Source organism: Oxyura jamaicensis, chromosome 8 (genome assembly GCF_011077185.1).
Source record: "Oxyura jamaicensis isolate SHBP4307 breed ruddy duck chromosome 8, BPBGC_Ojam_1.0, whole genome shotgun sequence".
NCBI lineage: Eukaryota > Metazoa > Chordata > Aves > Anseriformes > Anatidae > Oxyura > Oxyura jamaicensis.
Window position 1 is genome coordinate 28,285,008 of NC_048900.1, and position 21,999 is coordinate 28,307,006.

The window sequence follows — 21,999 nt, forward strand, 5'->3', positions numbered from 1 at the left end:
GACTGCAATCTTTGACCCTCTTGGTGAGCCTTTATTGTGCAAGAGAAACAACCTACAGTCAGTCCCTCTCCATGCATCAGTATTTATAAAAATGGACTCCGTCTTTATACACTTAGCTTGATAGAAGTTCCATGCTTTTGTATTGGCATAGGCTGCAATTCCCAGTTAAATGCAAACAGAAGTTACACAATAACAAAATTACACTTAGAGAACTTGGAAAATAATAGTTTCTGGGGTTTTTATGTTAGGAGTCAGCACTCAAAAACATCTGGTAATTTTTTTAAAGAAACAATGCACTTCCTGCCTTGTAGTTCATGGAAAAGCAATTGTTGCCATTTCCAAAGTACCCATTGTTAAGAGAAACAGCTTTACAAGTTCAGGGACATAATTAAAGACAATGAAAGTTGATGGGAATAAAATGAGAAAACATCATAACAAAGAGTATAACAAGCAAGAAAATAACTGCAACATACTGGTATATCATAACATACAATTCAAGGGTACAATAAAATATGTCAATTGGAAAGTGTAGAAAGAAAAAAACAATTGGAGACCAGTGTATTGTGAACAATAAATATTCATATATTTTAATATATCAATTTTAATACACAAGTCATATGTAAAAATAAGTTCACTGACTCTAAATACATAGCAAATGTACAGATCATATAGGGACAGATGTGTAGGATTGTCTGGTACTGTACCAGCATTTTTAACTCTTCACAGCTTGACACAACCACCCCCACTCCCACCAACTTCAGCAGACTTTCTATAAACTTTATTATCATCATTGTAAACTTAGCCTTGATCTGTCTGGCTGAACCAGTACCATGACTTACAAGGAAATCACAAGGAGTGTATGAAGCCTACAAAGGAAGCAAACGTTTATGCTGACTTTGTTAAAGCTTAGGTGCACAGATTTCAACAAAGCTGTGTACCTTGCTTAGGCTTACACGGAAGACTTACACTGAGGTTTGTTCACATTTATTGCATGATCCTTTTAATGCTGTTCTCCCCTTGTAGTACTTCTACTTTACAGTTACTTTTTTGTTCCAAGCCAGTATTCCTACCATATTGTCCAATTTTAGAATTGGACTGTTGTCACTGCGGTGCGTAAAAAATCTGTATTCCAATGGACATGTAATCAGCTGTGGTAGCACAAAGTACTGGTACACGATTTTGTAGAGGTATTACCAAACATTACTTTTGTTATATGAGACCTAGCAAATTGCAGAGTTTACTAAGTTCTCAAATTAAAGTTTTATTCAAATCAAGCCAAGATGTAAAATGTCAAAGCTTACGAGTTCTAAAAATCTTCAACTGCAATTTGATTGGCATTTTAATTTTAGGTTCTGTTCATAGCCTTAAGCAGTTTCAATTCAGGCACTTTATATGAGGATAAGTCTAGCAAATATACAGTGGCATGTAAAACTAGCCTTGTAAGCACTTGCACATCAAATCACTTGGCCATGCCAAATATCACCGAGTCCTGCTTCAGCCTTTGTCGGCAGCAGAATGACAAATCCATCACATGCTGACCCAAATGAAGGAGAAGGCTGTCACTGTTTGATGGAGTTTGACCAAAGAATCAATGTTTGAGTCACTCAGGATTCTGCCAGCATGCTCTGAGCTGCAGACCTTGCCATATTTACCCCGTTTGATGCAATTTGCTGACAAATGTTTATCATACAAATTAAAAGAAGGGAAACAACTACCATGTCATCAGCTGTTCCAAGTGTTCTACAGAGAGGCCCAGGCATCGTGTCAAAAGGAGACGATAAGCATATGATTGTTCCGAAGGAGCAAACAACAACTCTTATGAAAAAAATCCATACGAGACCACTCCAGGTAAAGATTCCTCGCCAGGCAAGAGTCAGGAATAACGGCATGTCGTAAAGGTAATCTGCAAACTAACCATGCAGATGAGTTATACTGTGCTGCATTCTGATACGTGCACTTTCTGAGTCTGAGTTGAAGAATAAGTCTTTAAGTACTTTTAGATACAAATCTGAATGCAAAAACTTTCTGTGGTGTCCAAGTCCACCTACAGAGGTCAATTGTTTTGCCCTACCTACAAGCACACTTTTAAAAGGAGTCCTCACTCCCCCAGCACTTTGCAAAGAAAGCATTATGCTTGACACTGAGTCCTTCTGGAAACTGGCCCTTAATGGCTGCAATGAGCATATGCCTCTCTTTAAAATCTAGCATCAGCTGTGGCTATTAATACTTGAAAATGAGATCTTGAGTCTCACTTCAGTATGGACAGAAACCATAGGACTGACTGACTATTCCTCTTCATTAATACTAATTTGTTGGGTTGAAAGATAACATTCTCAGCCACAGCGCTTAGTTTATAGTCCATAGATTAAAGCAGCCTCTGCAGCCCTGTTTGGGCCCCCTACCAGGATGTGACAGGAGAGGAGGATTTGCTTTGGTGATATTCTACGCGCTGTCAGGAATGGGCCTCATATGTTCCTTCACCTTTCATATCATTTCCACTACCTGTCACGTCTCTGAACCAGATGGGATTCCAGTTTTAATGAAGTACAGAGCCAGTGTACACTGCTCAAATTTGGCAATACCTAGGAAAAAAAAAAAAAAAAAAAAGATACTTAAAAAAAAACAGCTGCTTTCTAAGCTGGAATCTCATTTGGAACAAAAAATGTTTATGCAATTTAGAATCCTGGAGTTCAAACCTGAAAGTTCCAGGCTGACCATCTCTAATTCTGCTTTGCTTTCTATGTTTCATCTCACAGTGCTTTCTCCTCCCTGCCAGGAGGACTGCAGAATGATTCCTCTGAGCTAGGAACTCAGAGAAGCACCTAGAAGTAGATGCTTAGTAGCAGATGCTGAACCCAGCAGTGACTGGTAAGACTTCCCCTATGATATCACCAATAAGTGCATAAAAAGGTAATTCATGCACTGATACAAACTAGTTTTCACTGTTTTCACTGTTGGGTGTCTTTCACTCCTGTGTGTTATGCAGTACTAACTAGGTAAATGTAGATTTATAAATACTTACAGGTCGAGTTTGCCCTGAGAAACGCTTGTTGTAAGCTCTAATGTCATGTACAACTTGTTTACTTGGCTTATCCTGTTGCTTTTCACAAGAGATGCTATCCAGAAGAACCACCTTCATAAGAAAAGAAGATAGGTGTCAGCACTGTGTATTTCAATCTTCAGTATAAAGCCTAGTGTTCTGTAGTACGTCTCTCCACAGTCTCTTCCTAGCAAATTGACCTTTGTCCAGTTCCATGACAGCAAGAACGTTCCCCTTTTGTGACCTGCATCCAACCCACCCGTACAGCGGGCAGCTTTTGGAAGGGGTCAGATGAGCTGAGGAAGTCCCCTGTTGCCTTTTATGGAATGTTGTCTTGGAAGAGACTCAATAAACTGTACAAAAGTAAAATGCCAGAGGCCTGTTTAATATTTCCCAGAGTTGCCTGATAAGACGTGTCAAATGATAAATGCGAATGCTGCAGGGTCATTCAATTGTAAGTGGGTTTTGAAATGCAGTGGAAAAATAGAGGATAAATAAAGCTGATCCTAAGAGCTCAAGCTCGTCATTTTGTATTTATCAAAATGCAGATACGTCCAAGGGAGATGTCTTACCTTTTGTCTGCAGAGAGGGCAGGTTATTGCTCCTAACCAGGGGCTGTGTTTCCAATACGTGATTAGACAGGAGCCTACCAAAAAAAAAAGTGTTGAGATGCATGAAGTTTATTTGAGGATATCTCATGTTTACCAAGATGTTATCAGAAATAATAAACCCTCTTTCTACAACTGTCTGCAAAAATGAATGTAATTCTTTGCTTTCAGTTTAATACGTGGTTTTACTTGGCAAACCGACTGTGTGAAAATGGAGTCTTAGATCTGCACTGCTGTACACAGCTCCACAGGGCCTCCCATTAACAGAGACTTCGATAGTTTAATTCCAGTGGATAACATCTTGACGCTCCCTTGATTGTGGCTGAAACACTCACAAATACAGGTACTCTTCCAATACGTATACACAGCGCAGTGCAACGCAGAGCACTGTGCTGGCTGCCATGGACAAAAGCAGCGCAGCTGCATGAAGGTGAACTTCTGCGAGTCAGTAAGGCGTTCAGGGGCTCTGAGGGCCCGTTATTGCAAATAAACCAACGCACAGCCAAGGGACAGCTTGGTCATGCAGACACCTCCTGGCACAACACAGATCTGGGTGATGAAGCCTCATACTTGGGACTATTTTGTCTTTTTGCCTTTTTTTTTTTAATTACTGTATTTCAATTGTGTTACCTCTCTGGAACTGCATAGCTCTAGAAGAGCGAGTTGCTGCATTCTTTTTGATTTGTCTTGCCAAGACAACTGCTAATTTCCCAATGCAGTGTCATTTTCTTAGTGCTAAGGTCCCAGGTGTGGAGGAGGGCAGAGTCTGAGGACACTAAGATTAGAGTGTGCATATAACTAACAGCAGTGGCTGACATACATGAATGTCAGTGTTGGTACTAACAGCAAAACATAAATAGCAGCTAATCAGAAGCAGCACAGTTTGACTTTCAGCTCCTGGGCTCAGTGTGAAGTGTGACAGGTCAGGGATAAAATCTTTTAACATGTAACCTGATCAAATTTGACAAGGACCAGAGTGAAAGCAACAGCAGAACACTGCATTGCCATTTTGATGGAATTGTTTTATTGAATTGAACAATGGTCTTCATTCTAAAAACAACCAGCAAGTAGTTTAAGTAGTATGACAAGGAGTCTTCAGGAGCCCTCAGTGCAATGCTTTTCTGCACCCAAACTTTCTTTGTCCATTGTTAGTGAAAAGAGGAATATTTGAGGAGAAATGTGTATGAAGTCAAGTATAAAAAGCGCTCATGATACTATCAGTTACTTCCTTTATAGGACATCCCTATATCAGGGATGATAAATCTGGCCCAAAGATATTATTATGAACCTCGCTCTGACTTGTACGTTTTACTTTTGTTTTCATTTGAGTGCAGGATTTTTCTTTCCGACTCTTCTATTTTGTTTGCATATATGAACAGTTAGCTGGGCACATGGCTGTGTTTATATCCTAATCCTCATGTGGTATGTATAAACTCAGTCTGGCAGCCAGCTTCAAGCTTTTGCTTGAACTTTTACATTTGACAGACATCATGCCTGACTTCAGGAGCAGCTTTGACCCTCTAGGTTCAGATTCTGTATCATGATCCACGCAGCAATGTCCCAGTGATGACTGGGGTACTACTGGATCCCATAGTTCATCAAGGGCTTTAAAAAATAACCCTGTGGAAATTAAAATGTGCTACATGCAGAATCCTTTGTTTAGTAGAACAGGAAAGAAAGACTCCTATGAAGTTGACCTATTTGTGCTTCAGTGCCTTTTTCATAAAATAGACAAAATCCTGTTTTAATCTAGCCTGCTACACAATCTTCTGAGGGAGTCCATAGGTTTTTCTAAAATACCTCTGTGGTTATTGTTAATTAGAAAAAAATAATATTGCTCAAGGATCGTTTTTCAGTTGAACTTCCTGAACATATGGTTCAAACTGAAGCTGAAAAGGAAAACTTCAGGACAAACCGTATGAATTACTACTAATAATAAAATCAGACATTTTTTATAAGTCCACATTAATCTTCTTTAAAAGCTCTGGGTTGACCACATTTTTTAAATAAAACTTTTACCAGAGTGGAATTTATTAAGAGTGCTCAGCATTGCCTTAGCTCTGTTCTGCAGGGCAACAAGAGAAGTTTTGTTACTGATTTCAGTCACAACAGGCTTAGATCTACGTAGAATGGTTCTGATAAGCCCAATGTAAAGTTTTATTGGTTTAAGACATGAAAAACAGACATGTTACGCTTCTACTATATAAACATAGTCATAACCCGGATAATGCATTGCGCTGGAATCTATGCTTTAGAGTGTATATGAAGATGTACTTGGGGAATGTAAAGCCTAACTAAATATATGCAGTTAATGATAACAATAGATACCAAACTTGTACTTCCCTGCAGATCTCAAAACAAATATAAAGCACAAATCATTATGTCATATTCAGAGGTAGAAAAAGAAATGCTAACCAGGCCAGAGAAAGTGGAAAGTTAATGACTTTTGTTGTTATGTCTATCTTGGTATTCGGAACTGTAACTTAATGTGATATTATTTGAAACATGTTTGGAGGCCATATGCTTACTGTTTGTTCTGGAGTGAGTTTTATTCAAAGCATCCCTTTCCTGTATGGTATAAAACAGTGAGTGGTAATAAAAACTTAAAAGATGGTAAAGTATTAAATGGTGTTGCTTGTGGTAGACAAAGAGCCCATAGCTGTTGCTGATCCATTGATTTGTTGTGGTTTCAGAGGACAGAGATGGTGGCAGTGTTGATGAGCGGCTGGTTTGGGTGAGCACTTTTCAATATAGAACACAGTGCCTTGTTCTCATTTAAGCTTAGCTCTTTTTATAACACTCTTACATGGTGAAAAAAGTTCAAATGGCTTGTAAATATAACTTACACTCGCTTTAAGCTCTCTGTAAAATGTAGGAAGGAGCTTTATGGTTCTGACCAGTGTCTTTTGATGTATCTTGTGCTGCAGTATCAGATATTACTGCCAGCTGCCTGCACGACCCTCTGCCAGAGGTGACTGATGTCGTGCTGCACAGGAGCACTGAAGCACCTTCACTGGCAGTTTCAACCTCATCAGATCATAAACTCTAGTTCCTTTCTGCCACTCGTGCAGTGGTGATGACAGCATTCAGCCAGGAACCTGATAAGCAGCTGGGGCAGTGAGGTTGTAAACCTTGCCTGTAAATTCACCAGAGGATGTATGTCAGAGGTGTGAGCAAAACTATGAAGTTCAGGCCAAGCATGCTGGTGGCCTTATCCTGCAGCCTTGCAAAGCAGGTGCAAAGCTCACACTGGCTCCAGTGGTGCAGAATGTGGGCCTTAAAAATCCTGAAATCCCCTTTATAAATGCAATTATGAATATAGCTCCCTCCACTACTCTGTGCTTCATCCTTGTGTTCCTTTGAAAAATTATTTAAATTTTGTAATCCTAACCATATGGCTTAGCAGCCTCAAAGAAGTCACTTAGCACATTTATCTACTGAATTATGGTTTTACTTGAGACTATCCAGCAATTATAGCTGCACTGTCTGGGGACAGGAAGCCACACGACAAGCAGCCTCAACAGAAGGACCCTCACACTGCTTATCCAGACAGTGTCTCTGGATCTGTCCCTTTTTGGTTAAGACAGGCCCTAGGCTGGCATAAACAGTTACTGAGCGTACATCATGATGAGATGTCTGAATATTTTTTCCATGTATGACCACATGGATTTTCTTTAAAAATAGTTAAAAGGACTAAAAGTTTTGTACGTGACAAGAAACTCAGGTTTTGGTTGGTTTAGTATGTAACTTATTTTTAAGTATGTAACTTATTATTTAGTATGTAACTTATTTTTAAGAAAGCTTTTACAGGACTATAAAACAAGATAATTGTGCCTTATAGCTCTAAATCATTTCAGCTTTAGTTTAGGCAATTGTTTCACGGGGAAGCAAGCCTGTGGAACAGAATCAGACCTAAGCCTGGTATCTTTTACGCCTGTTTTTTACCAATGTAAATAAAATTTGAATCAATTTTATGGGATACTTTTTTTTTTTTTTATGCTGTTAAATATTGATATATAAAATGACGAGCTGTCTTCCCAGAAGTGAGTTCATGCTCAAAGAGAAGACCTCACATTTGTTGTAGCTTGAACTTTTACAGTCACAAACTGTATGTCTATTAAATTGATGATTTTTATAACTTAGGGTTTTTGCATAGTTGAATGAAAATTGTGTGTTTTTCTGGACCTTTTAAGCATTCCATGAGTTGTGTTGTAATTTAACAGAATACTGCAAAATCATCTGTTACCTCTTGTCTTGTGACTTCTGCATTTTGCTTTTCAAAAGTGGCCCCTTGGCAATATGAAGACAATGAACAGATAAAAATACTGTTACTTATTTTTTTGGTGATACAAAGATGGGACTCTCTTCCTTCTAGGGAGAGAACTGACTTTAATTCTAGGGAGAAGGGCTCGGACTGGTTCCTACATAGAAGCTGAGATCTCTGTAGGAAGTGTGCTGCATTTAGTAGCCTTTATAAGCACTGCACTGTCAATCCAGAGAACTTACCACAGAATAAATGTCCACAGTTGGTTTCTACCGGGAGAGTAGCTGTCTGGAGACAGATGGGGCAGCTGAAGTCTCTGTGGTTCCTAGGTTGCCAGATTTGGAGTGATTCCTGAAAGAGAAGCAGTGCAGAGTCCTCAGTAAATTAGTATGTTGATTGACATACTCAGTTCATTTACCATCTCCCATGAACAGCAGAGAGTCACAGAAGCTAAATAAATATAGATGTCATGCATAACTAATAGTTACCTCAGCAGATAAGGAAAGTTAGGCAGAAAGAATTTTTTCTGCAATCCTACAGGGAACACCAGTGTCAGAGCTAAGATCAAGATGCCACGTTTCTGTTTCCAGTGATTAATCCCCATACCACGGGGCAATAGTTACGTTCTGAAGGCCTGTAAAATTGGACCCGCTGGCTTGTCTTTCTGTCATTATTAGTCAGACAGCACCCAAAGTTTGCCTCAGTAGCTTTTGGATCTTTTTCTTCCTTCCTTGTAGTCGTGCCTAGCACTTAAATGTATTGAAAGAAGGCCATTTTCTGCCTTCCTTGGCAGAATGGTATTCTTACTGTGTATCACAGGCTCTGTAGCTACAAGTCACCTTTAAGTAAAAAGATGGCTTTTATACAATTCTTCCCTTTGCTAAGCAAAGTCTATAATTAAGAATAATACTGATTTTTTTTTTTTTTTCTACAGCGGGAAGATAAGAGCTTTGTAAGCTTCTTTAGTGCTAAAGAGGCTTTTTAAAATTCAAGGTGGGCATATTTGTATCATAATATTCCTTTGTATTATGATATTCTTGGAGTACTCTCCACCTGTGGGGAAAGGCTGAAGGATGTGTGCAGGTCTTCTAAATTTTGCTCCTAAGTCATTTTCTGAAGGCAATAAAAAATTATTTGGCAGTATACTCATCTTCGCCACGATTGTGTGACACAGTGAGACGTAAAATAGCCATTCTTACTCAGTATTGATTCCTCACCACAGCTGAAGTTTTTGCTACTGTAATTATGATGCATTAGCTCGTCCATAATGCGTAACGGGCCTGCCTATATTGTCCTAGCACATCCCAGAGAAGCTTATAGTTGACCATATGTTCGATTGCCGTAGCCACCATGAGATCAGTCTTTGAAGAAAACGTTATCATAATGTGGCTAGTGTCCTTTCTGGAGATGAAGCTATTCCGATGTTTCTATCAGTCCCAGAAGCAGAGGAGTTCTTCTGAAACTGGAAGGGAGCTTCCCAGGAAGGTCCTCTACTTGAAGGCACTGTCTTAAAGGCTATTAGTACTGGCTGTCCTCCGCTGCCTAGGCATGTTTAGGGAGGTCCAACATGAGAAAGCATCAATTACAGTTTTATTTTGCATTTTGATCAAAAAGTTATGAACTCCATGTGTTTCTTAATGACCACAGAGGTCTGGCTTTATATGGAATGGGTATTATTCTGCCATGACCTAAATAAGGCGTTCAGATGCGATGATGCTATGCTTGGAGATTACAGTATCACTGCATGCTTGCTGTCCCGATTGGGATTGCTTCGCTGTTTTTCAAATAGCTGATTGACACCTGCCTACATGACAGATCAGTGAATACAACTCCAAGCAATTGACCTGTTTATGGAAGTTTTTATAAAGAGAAAATTGAATAGATTCTAGATTTTGCATGCCAAATGCTGGAAGACCCAAAGTGACTGTGAAGATGTAAGATCATCTGACAACAAAGATTTTTGAAAAATTAATTATTTTCTTCTAATTAATAATTCCAATAAAAAAAGAGGTTGTCTTACAGCTCTGCCAAATAAATGAATATGAAACCAGGTCCCTTGTCATAGCCATGCCTAAAATGATGAGTCCACTGAATTAGTGATTTTAAATCAGCACCTTTAATATTGGTCTTTTCCTTCCTAAAATGAGGATCTGTAAATAGAAAGAACTGGAGGTTTTAAACCAACATGTCATAACTGCTGAGAAGTTTTTCTTCCTTACAGTTTATGAAGTTATAAATGGTTCTGAGACCCAAGAAAAAGTTCAGATGCTGAATGTGTTTATGCTGTTTTCAGATTTTCCCCTCTGTGCATGAGTAAGATGCTCTCCATTTCCTGCTAAGGTGGCAGCCACACAATAGCCCAACAAAGCTGGGGTTACTGACCATGGCAAACTAAAACCTGATGGAGCTCAGACAGACTCCCCTGCACTGACAAATGACCTCTGGGCAAACATGCTTTGACATAATGCTTCCTAAAATTCATCGAGCACTTAGCAGCCCCGTATTTTGCCTTCAAGTGCAAAGCTGATGGGCTGTTTGCAGATTCAGAAGTGAATGATTTCAGCTGATAGAAAAGTGTAGTTAACATCAGCTGAGGAACTGCCCGGAGTGCTCAACTGTGTGTTTATAACCATATTACTGATGTTTACACATAGGCATATATTACATAAACCGATTAGGTATCGACTCTATTTTTGCAAAGTAATAAGACACACATTTCTTTAGCTTTGCCTCACAACAAAGCGAACCAAATGTGTTTCTGATTATGTAACAGATACTGAGTCAAGGGAAACCCAGCATTCCCAGACCGTAACTGATGGAAATTGTGAGAAGCTCTCGCTCTCTGCAACCTCAACAAGTTGAAACTGCTTGTGTATTTTGTATCAGAATGTGTTGTACAATAATTAACTTACTATACGATTCCTAGGGGACAAATGATTATAACTTTTTTCCAGATGACTCATCTTCTGCTGACTTACATGAGCAAATCTGCAGAAACAGAGTTTGTGCTGTTCAGAAGATGGGAAAATTGACTGTTGCTGTGTTGGTGTACAGCACCAGGGCTGGAAACTCATGCGCCAAGTGCAAGCTGCTGTTGAGAAGCTCTGTGCTCGGAGCATCTGAGTTAGGACTTTACGAATCACAGGAAGGAACCAGGCAATGATCCTGTGATTGTGACACCAGGTGAAGAATATTTGCATGTATAGATGAAGAAAAAATTGGGCACATTCACTACCATGAACCAGCACGTTTTATCTTGGAATCGCTCCTTTACTGAATGAAGCAAGGTGGGAAGTGAGTCCAGCTCTCACAATATGACCGACAGGTCATAGATTCAGGGAAAAGAAATGGGCAGTTCTTTACACAGACAATTAAGCAGTGGACCTTCTTGTTATGGATGCTCTAAATTTCTGAATTCGGTAGGTACTGGATATCAAGTGCTATTAAATGCAAAGGTGTTACCTCTGACTGAACAAGTTAATGAACCATAAACCGCCAGAGAATGAAAGAGTATTCTGGGGAAGCTTCATATAATTACCCGTTTCTTTATTCTTCTGTAGGCACCCAATGCAGCAGAGATGTTTTGATCTGGAGTAGCCATTCTTACATAAATAGAGCATACTGGGGAAAATGGGACTTGCAGTCACCTTCAGCAAAGATATCAGTGGCTTAGTCTTGTCCTGAGTTCAGATAGGCTGGGAAAAACATGCTAGATCTTTCATTTATTTGAATAGATTATTTGCACATAATCAAATTTCTGATTTATTTAGTCCCAGCACTCAAAATGGTGTTTAGTTGGTTTAATGCTGGTTATAAGGATAGTGACCAGCTGGATCTCATAGCAAAGGACAGATGTACCTGACATAGATGTAAGCCTGCCAGGATAAATTTCCCCCTTCCAAAGTCTTGAGGCAGCCTTTGAATGTTTGAACTAGCAGACTGAATGAGAGACTGAGGTAGCGATTACGGCACTTAGCATTTTGTAGCTTGTGCCTGTTAGTTTTTGATAGTGCTAAAGTCATAACAAAACAAAATATTAGTGTGACTGTGCCCAAAATATCAGACTTACTGTTCCATAGCCTTGTACTGGATATTTGCACCTGTCTCACCTTGGAAAATCCCAGGCCTGGATAATGCCATACCAACAGGGTTTACTATGGTTGATGATGTACAGAGCTTCATGTCAAATTTTAAGTCTGATGGCTAGTAAAGGCCATGGAAAGCTTCCATATTTATTTTTAAATACAGTTTTAAGTTTTGTTACAGTCAGATCCTCATGTTTATATTCTTTTTTCAGTGGCCACCACAGGTGCTTTTGCTGTCAGAGTTCCAAGGGAACTCTCCATGTAGGTACCTGGTTAGAGAATAGGTTTTGGAGTTCTTCAAACCCAGAAGTTCCTGGTGGCATGGAGTCAGATTTTTCAGAGGAAAAAAAAAAAATCTTTTCAAATCTGGATGCATCTTTTGTCTTAAAATAAAAGCTGAGCAGTTCAGAAAATAATTCTAGCAGAATTCTGCAAAATCAAGCCTATTGTACGAAAATGTTATCACTAAATTTGATACATTTTTAATACATGCATGCAAAAGAAAGGCATGAAGTAGTAATCCTATCATTGATTGTGAAGCCAGAGGCTCCTAGGTGTAAACCTTTACTTCTGCAACACAGCTCAGCTCACTACATCCTTCAGTTTTACCACTAGGCAGTTTGGTTTTAAAGCATCAGCGATGAGTCAGCATGTTTGAGGAAAAGAAATTAAAGTTTAAAAAGCACTTAGCAGATTTAAGTGCTAATGACAATTTATTCATTTTTTTCATGAGCATCTGTCATTAATGAGGAGTAAAAGAGAACTACATCACAATGGTGTAGTTCTATAATGAGTAAAAGAGATCTACATCACAATTAAGATGATCCACAAGGATACACTGAACAGCTCATTATTTGAAAATGAATATTAAATCAAATCACAAATGAAATAAGAATATGACCTATTTTAAAGAGAAGAATTGACTTGTGCAAATTTTCCAAATGTAATCTAATGATTAAAAGTATAATTAAATACTTATAAATATATAATCATGATAAATAAAAATAAATAATCACATATAAAAATAAGTATTTATAATCATTCTAATGATCACGTCCTACCCTGGTTGAGAAAACCTATGCAAAATTCAACTTACCATTCCTCTTTGCAGAACTGCTTGCGAGGAGCTGAGTAAGTTACACCAGCTGTCAGTGTTACGGCGTGGAATCATTCATGAAGGCCCGCTGTACGTCTTTGTCAATTATTAACCTCGTTGCCCAATGGCAAGGGTCTGTCAAGTTTTCTAAATTACAGTTATGAAAGAAATATGTTGTTATTTGCTTTTTTCCCCCAAATAAAGCAAGTCTGCTAACAAAAAATAAAAACAACAACAGAGGTCTCCTGGGGGAAAGGAAAAAAAAATAAACAAAAATAGCCTTCCCTTTCTAAAACACCCAAATATATCATCTTCCCCCCAAGAAGACGTTTAACATAATCAAGAGGTACCTGGATGTAATAAAAATAGTGCATTGCTATTTTTAAATATTAACTTGATCAAGGGCATCCACAGGTATTTTGATCACCTGATAAAATAGCAGCCTATCAGTTGTGTAGACAAGTGATTAACTGAAGTACTGTTGTGAAATGGCCTTGAAACTTGCCAGACACTTGTGATACTTTGGTATTACATAAGTGCCAAATTAGATTGTGTAACACAGTATTGTCCAATAAAGCAAGCAAAGTGTAGAATTTAAGATCTAACTTGTTAAAATAATTTTAATTTACGGGCATGTATGCTTCATAAGGTACTTATACTTTGTCATGCTCTGTACTCCTCTAGAAAGGCTTGAATTCTGTAAAGATATTCTGCAATTTAATGCAGCAAAATTAATAAGGAGGCCTTGGTTTTGTGCAGTGCTAACCACCCTGATCCTAACTCAGCATGGCATTGAAGCACATGCCGAATTTTCAGCCCTCAGGTAACACATAACCTCTTACGGAGGAGTGGAGTGGGAGTCGGTAATATTGGAATACAAATGCACGTAGAACAAAAGTAATGCCCCTGGCATTCCTGCTGGAGCACTGATAAGCTAAACAAAGCTCTTTTCAAAGACTAATAACCGGATGGGATTTGTAGCATAAACAATGCTCCTTGTTAGTCACCAGTCCCTAGGGCATCTTCCTCACTTTGTTAGAGAGAGATTGGCAACAAATGAAATGCTCTCTGTGATTTCCTGCCCTGGGTATGCATGCATGCTCACATGACAGTGTGATAGCTGTCATTTATTATTTATCTAAGTATGTATACACATCTACAGTGTGATTCAATTACTTACTAAAGGTGCCAGACTGACAGAGGCAGAAGCCGGAGACGTTCCCTTATCCAGAGAACTAATGTGGGGTAAGTAGTGGCATCCTTCTCAGGCTGTTCTACTAAAATGCTTCACCCCAGAGTATACCCCAAATACCTGAATGTAGCTCATTCTCTCCACCCTTTTCCCAGCTACTCTGCTCAACCTGTAAAATCCATAAAGGCTGCTAACAAGGATGTCAGTTATTCCTGCCAGTGACTCTGATTTTTAGACAGGAATGTTTATCCACTAGAAAATTTGTTTGAACACATTAAATCATTTTAGCTAGGTTACTCAACCATTTGATTAGTACTAACTCAAAATATGACTGGAATTATTTTAATACAGAGTTGAAACTCCCCCTAACGAAATAATAGCAAAAAGACTGTAGACTTTCTATAAAGGCGAAAGGAACCCAGATTTCCTTGTACTTGCCAGGGGCTGTATGCCTCTTTTGCAGTCGCTTATGCCCTTAGACAACAGACAGACTAGTCTTGGAAACTGGATGCTAAATTCTGCACTGTTTGAACAAGCAGGATTTTGTTTTCATTCTTTATGTCACTCAAGCTATTACTGCTCAGTTACCATTACAGTTCCCATAGCTGAATAGTCCCATCAAAGGCAACAGGTCTGTTCACACCAACCACTTGTATTATTGCGCTGTTAATTCCCAATTTTCCACATAAAGTTTCTTATTCTGTTTCCCAAATGTCTACCTCACCAAATATCAGGATCAAGACATATATAGATGTGAAATTACTCTTCCTAGCAGTGTTTAGGAGCAGGGCTTATATAATGACATATCTGACACAAACCATTGGGCTTAGGACTGAGATGGAGCTTTGCATTACAAATTCTCAGTGTGTCCCAGCTCCAACCTAATTCCATCCTGAGAAAGAAGAGTGGTGATGACTGACTGCTGGATACACAATACGTAGGCAGGCTTTGCAGTGTTCTGCTAAAATGGAGATGTAGGTTATCAGAGCTGCTACTAACATGCTTCCTAAGCATATCAGACCAGCTGTCAGTGAACTGCATCAGGAAATCAAGAGAGAAATCTCTTTAAATGGAAATGTAAGTGAATGGTTAGTAAAACCAGACTATTAAAACTTTTATCTTAAAGAATGATCCAAGCACAAAATGCAGTTTTGTTGAAAATGCCAATTAAAATAGTTGTAACCTGTCTGGCACTGCTTAGAATAAACAACCTGTTAAAAAGAGGCTCAATCCACCTGCGGTTGGAGTTGGCTTTAATTCTTAAAAATCTAAATAAAATGTGTTCAAGATTCTTAGGCAGATTGAAGTTTATTTTCAAAGTAAAGAAATGGTATAAAAGTGATAGGAAATTTGAGCTTGCTTTTTACATGCATACAAACTTGTATTCAACATGTAAATGATACAGTGAATATCAACAACTGTGTTTTAGGTATTTCCATGGCATTTAATAGCACTTCATAGCTCTGACATTTTCTTGTAGTGTTTCTGTTTTTCAACACAGACCTTTCTTCAACTAGAGAATACTCTCTGAATATTCTGTATTCAAATACTTTGTATTTTAGTGATTTTTTTTATACCATTGTATCGATGTTATGGAAAAAATGATCTTTAATAACTGACCTGTTAATTTTCAACTGAAAAATAATGGAAATGAACCAATGATTAAGATTTCACTCAGCTAATCTTGTATACTGTTGATAATGTTTTTGAATAAGATAATGATCAGAATCTATAAACCAAATGGTCTTGTTGGGATGTAAGCTCACCTGCCAAATACTCCTTAGCCAAACGGAGTCACAACATTGCACTGTCTTTTCAATGTACCTGTGGAAACAGGATTTGAAAAAGTGAATGTGGATTTGTTTCTGACAAGCTATGTCATATTTCATGTCCTAGGACTGATTATCTTGTTACTAGCTCAAACTGAAATTGCATCTGAGAAATTTCATATGTATGAGCTCGCGTAGCCAGGAGCTGCTACCATGACAGTGCAAACAGTTCCGTGATGTCAATTCACGTCAGCTAGCTAATACCAGAATTGCCAAAGACCATTTTCACGTGTGACCTTGTCCACTGAAAAAAAAAAGATAAGAGTACCAAAATAGAAGTGCAGATATCTGTGAGAATGTAAACAAAAAGCCTAAAATAGAAAAGGACAGATAGGAGATTGACAAATGTTAAGAAAACAACTGAGGCAGGCAGAGAGCATGTTAGGAAGAAAGGCTGCAGTGAGACAGTGAGGTCTTGTGGAGAAGAAATGATGTCACAGAGGTGTAAATACTTTATCCCAAAAAGTCACTGTTCATAAGAATTCCTGATTCTGAGATATTTTCCTGAGATGATTGAGGTGGATTGTGTAGATCAGTTCTTAAAGATGTTAACCATTTTTTCCTGCTGTATGAAGCCAAAAGGTACAATTACAAAGCTCTGGTCACTTTCTTTTTTAAAAATCTAGTTAGTTAGTTTTCCAACCCCAACCTACTTTGTTTCCATTATAGTTTTTAATGGAATTTATTGGGATACTGGGACTTTTGCTTCAGTGGCATTATTTCCATATTTTCTCTAGCCCCTTTGAATGGGAATTGTGGAATACTAAGGCAGAGATAATCTGTCATTCACTGCACTCATCTTTTCTATTTCTTTAAGGAGTGATCAGGTAAAATAGTTGTAATATACTTGCTTTTTTTTTCCTGAAACTACTATAGTAAACTAAATCTACTAGAATAATAACAGTAATTGTGATGTTATTGTTGTGTAATATGTGTAGATGCATTTGTATTCTGTATACAAACTCACTTTATTATGTGGACTAAGATATCTATACCAGCATTTTTGTAATCAAGGACCCCAGAAATTACTCCAGTCAAAACTAATTCATCGTGAGACAGGCTAAAAATGCCAGTCTAAGCTGTCATAGTTTTAATGAGATGACTTACAGTTTCTTACCGCCATGAAGTCTGTGGGGATCAAAGAAAATACTCATTGTGTTAAGATGTGCTAAGAAAAGTGTGAAGAGGAGCGTAAATGGCTCAGGAGTTCCAGGAATCCCACTGGCTTAAACAGTCTTTTATTAAAAGTAAGTGTTCTCATAGCTGAATGACTTCCAAGAAGGGCCTCAAGTGATGATAGTATTTCCATCAGATATGAAAATATATGAAAGATGCTTATTCCATGTGGAAATATTTCCACCTTTCAGAAAAGCCCAAATACAATCTCCCTTGATGAATACACTCTCATAAAAGCATTAATTTTCAGAATCATAAAATATCCAGAATTCCTACTGCTTTTTTTTTTATATATATATATATATAATGAATGCATTTATAATGCTTTTCATCTCCTGTAGAAGACAAAATATTTCAGAGTATTTTACAGAACAGATACTTCAGTTACATACTGAAAAAATTTTACATTCATAGTCATGATGCCTCTCCCATTTCCCTCAGGGCATAATTGACCTGTAAGGTATCGCAGAGCATTTTTAAAGTGGGATCTTAGTGGGATCTCCTTTGAACAAGAGCTACATTGGCACACAGTGTAGCCGGTCATGTGGGCTAACTGTGCAATATAGACATACCCGATATACCACCTGTCTTCCTACTCCTCTCATATTAAATACCAATGACAGTACCTCCTGCTCTTAGTGAAAGTCATACAAGTGCATAGATCTGAAACAGGACTAGTCAGCTACCCCAGTAATACTTTGATTGTCAGGGCTATCTTTTTTTTTTTTTTTTACTGTTTCTATTTTGCTTTGTTTTTCCTTTCTTTTAATCTCATCAAGATGTTTTTCTTAGAAATAAGAGGTAAGCCAGACAGTGGTAAGGTAACCTCAACCCCTCTCTGCTCTGGGAGTTGCTACTCTTGTAAAATGCAGGTCATGGTGAGATTGGAAAGCAATAATGAAGTTAGCTGTTCCCTCAACTCTTTCACCAGTGCCCCAGAAGGTGTACACAGTGGATTGGTACGACTAATCCAGTTGGCATGGGTCTCTGGTTACTTTACAACAAGCCATGGGGGTAAAGCAGTCACAAGACTGTCATCGCTGAGTGCCACTGACCTGCAGATTTGGAAGCCTGTTCTGTTTCTGGTGCATTCAGGAGACATGTACCTGTGTGAAACCAGTAAAGTATTGATGAAATGTTCAGTCAGTCAAATAACAGGAGTTCACATTAGAACCATGATTTTTCTTCATATTCTATGGTTTTTACATGCTCAGTTATGATGAATAATCCTTGTTTGATTATAACAACTTCTAAGTTATAATCCACATTTTGGAAATAAACAGATAGCCAATGCCTTTTTAATGAAAATATTAGGAACTTCCAATATAGATCGAACTTGATTCAAAAGGCAGTGGAAGTATACATATAATAAAGATGTAATTATGATGGGACATGAAGGGATATGTGGCCCAAGAAATACACCAGGCATTAGGAATCTTACAGCATTTGGTATTCTGTAATAATTAACTGCATAAATCTTGGTAACTGGTTAGTTTCTAATTTTTTCATCTGAAAATTTCAAATATGTGTTGGTCCCATAGAACATCAAGAGGCTTACTTGATGCTTCTGAAGCTTTTGAAAGATGGCAGAGAAGTGTAGACTTCCACAAATTGTATCAGTGAAGCTACTAAACATGACAGAAAAGCTGAGATTCATTTTTCAGCTCATGTATTCTGCCAACAAATGTGCAAGCTACATAACTAACCACCAAGTGTCACTGTTTGGTATTTTTCATTCTAATGTATTTGTTTCCAAGTGCTTAAAAAATCTCTACTAGTTGCAGTCCTATAAATGAGGATTTTTGAACAGAACAAGAATATTGTTAAACTACGAGAGATGTGTATTTGCCACAAGAGCTATGGGAAACTCAAGTGTCTGAACATAAGACTTTCTTGAGCAAGTTAACAAAATGTACTGTCTGAACTAAATATCATTCATATTATTGGACATAATGCAAATCCCAATGAAAATCAAAAAGTCTTAACAATCTGTTTTTTTTTTTTTCTTTGTCTAGCAATTTAAATTATGGTAGCAAATGCCATTCTTTACTGTAGACATCCCTTACTAAGCGACTGTCAGACGCTTTTGTCAAGAAGGATGCATTATCAAGAGGAGTGAATGTATTTAAGATCAGTGAGAAGTAATTTAGCCTGACTTTAAAATGTTGTTAACAGCAGACATTAGGCATGGTGAGACTGAACTGCAGTCCTGGTGTGAGGTGCCAAGCTAGTCTTCCCTGTCTCTGGAATGTTAACATAGGTCGTAGTCTTTACCTTGGTTGGCACAAAACCAGAATTTGATGACAGACATTCAAGTGGGCTGCAATTCATGGAGAAATTTCCAGCTAGGTTTAAAAACTAAACCCAAATCACCCACATTACTTACATAACTTCCCTTTGTTACTACTTATTCTACCCGACAGCTGAACTCTAAGCACAGTGCCAGTGTTCCTGATGTGCTCGTGTATAGCTGCAGTTGGAAAGATGTAAAATAGCTACACAGATTGGTATTGTAGTTCATTGTAAAATTCCCTGTGTTGTAAGTGTAATGTTCCTTGGAAATATCTTCACAGTGTGCCAATAACTGATTTATTTCAGAGAGCACTCTATTATGTGGAGTCAGCCCTCCAAAGAGGTTGCAAAAACCAGGAGTGCAAGGGTGAGCAAATCTCTTCTGACATAATCCCAATTACCAAACTGAACAGCCTGCCTTTTCTTTCAGACTAGTGCTTGTGCTACAGATTACAGCCCATCTCCTTGTACTCTACAGTCTGTACCATCTTTCCCGCATAACTATCTCATGAAAAATTTCAGGATGCTTTTGAACTAGAAGCAATCCTGAAATAGGGCTATTAGGCCTTGGCTGGTTCTGATGAAGCTCCACCCTTCCCTTTTGTCAGTACTGTACAGCCCTCTAGAGGAGAAGTATTCTATGCAGTATTTTTTGCATTTATGGAAGATGACCCCCACTGAAACAGAGCACATCGTTAGGACCCTGAGTGCACTAATAAGCATTAGTGGCCTCAATGGGTACCCCTCTCCACACCCTCTGCCATGGGCCCAGAAATTCTATTTAAGCTCAGCCCTGAGCCTTCAGCTCACTCTTAGCTGTGGATTTTGCCGATCTGAACTGTGACCTTTGGAATTAATTCCCAGCTTGACCTCAGAACTGCCTGGTCACGGTGCTAATCATGGGACTGTGTCTGACCCTGACTGGTGGGTTGCCTTCCTGGCTTTACCTTGTACTTACCTCATTGTCATGAACTTGCATAATAATCTGCATTTACAGTTGATCATCCCTGAACCTGTCCATTTTATCTGCACTGCTGAGGTACTGTGGGACATGGCCCCGGCTGGTGCCTTCCGTGCTGGCTCTGTTCCTGGTTCCAGGTTTCCTGGAAAGCTGCTGCCTTCTGCTGTTCCCTGGCACGTGTAGCATAAATCCAGGAAAAGAGGAAGTGTCTCTAGAAACCATATAAAGAAAGTGAAGGTGTGGGATGCTGAATCTGTAGAGAAAAAACATATGAAGTCAACGGGAAGACATGGAGAATTACGTGCTTGTGGGAAGTGAGTAGGATACTGCATAAAGATGTGGGTAGGAATGACATGACACTGTTATTTCCCGTGAAGGGAAAGGACGTAAAGTACCAGAAGGAACAGTAACCAAATGAAGAGTTCTAAAAGATTTTTTTTTTTTTGAAAAAAAAAAAAAAAAAAACTAATAGAAATTATAAAAGAGGACAACTATATAATAAAAATGTTCTTAACAGTACAAATCCTAGTACAGAAGTCTGTGGGGCTTTACTCAAAGAACCTGTTACTCATTATTCTGTTTTTAATGATAGCCTTTATCACTGCTGGATAGCGTTACGAGGGGAAATAGTTATGTAAATGCTGTCTACTTCATGCACTGCAATTTTAATCCTTCACACAAAGTGGAATCAGTAACAGAGGATTAAAGCACGTATAAGTAGAACACCCAAGAAAAGCATATATAAGACCCTTATCAGCTATTACTCGTTACTTCGTAGTCCGCTCTTACAGTATTTCACCAAAGTGGTAATGTCATCCTGGGTATTTCCAGAACAACAGGTGCCCATAACAATCTTTATAAAACTGAATAAATAATAATAATAAAAAAACCAAAACCAAACAAAAACAGTTCAAATGAATTTGTAATGGCGGCAAAAAGTTACTGAAGTTCTTGTGCTAAAACAGCAGAAGGACAGTGTAATTGTTTTGCCTTAATGTAAGGTTTTTCTCTGGAGCATTTGAGGCAGGGTATTACAAGATCCTGAACCTTATTAAGGAAATATTAGTGTAGACGGGGACGGCAGAACCCCTTCTTCTGCCATGCTTCTCTCTTGGTGAAGAATTGAAAGCCTCTCCTCAGACTTGTGCTTCAGCACTTTCCACCCTTTGCTTCCCCCAAAAGAGGTAATTTTAAGATCTTATTTATTGATAATTTAGCCTCGTTTAAGAACAGGCCGTTACAGACACGCTGACTCCCCACACCCCGGTCACAGGCGGCTCCGAGCCACGCCAGCGGCACTGGGACGCACGGGTCCGGCGCCCGCCGCCATCTTGTGGCGCTACCGGCAGCCGCGGGGCCCAGCCCGGGCACCACCAGCACCGGCGGCGGCGGGCAGCGCTGAGGGAGAGGCCGTGCTCCCGCCCCTTGCAAATACCGCCGGCGATTGGCTCGGGCA

At 38.8% G+C, this 21,999-nt stretch overlaps 1 protein-coding gene across 1 annotated transcript; it reads right to left on the reverse strand.

The window, feature by feature from the left end:
- Nucleotides 1-1,562: 1,562 nt before the first annotated feature.
- Nucleotides 1,563-13,442, reverse strand: LOC118170490 (E3 ubiquitin-protein ligase RNF170-like). Its single transcript, XM_035332756.1, has 5 exons — nt 13,094-13,442; nt 8,155-8,263; nt 3,613-3,686; nt 3,023-3,133; nt 1,563-1,910 (listed from the first exon to the last, which is right to left on the reverse strand). The coding sequence occupies exons 1-5, from the start codon at nt 13,166-13,168 to the stop codon at nt 1,605-1,607; spliced, it is 675 nt and encodes a 224-aa protein (XP_035188647.1). The 5' UTR covers nt 13,169-13,442; the 3' UTR covers nt 1,563-1,604.
- Nucleotides 13,443-21,999: the final 8,557 nt, after the last annotated feature.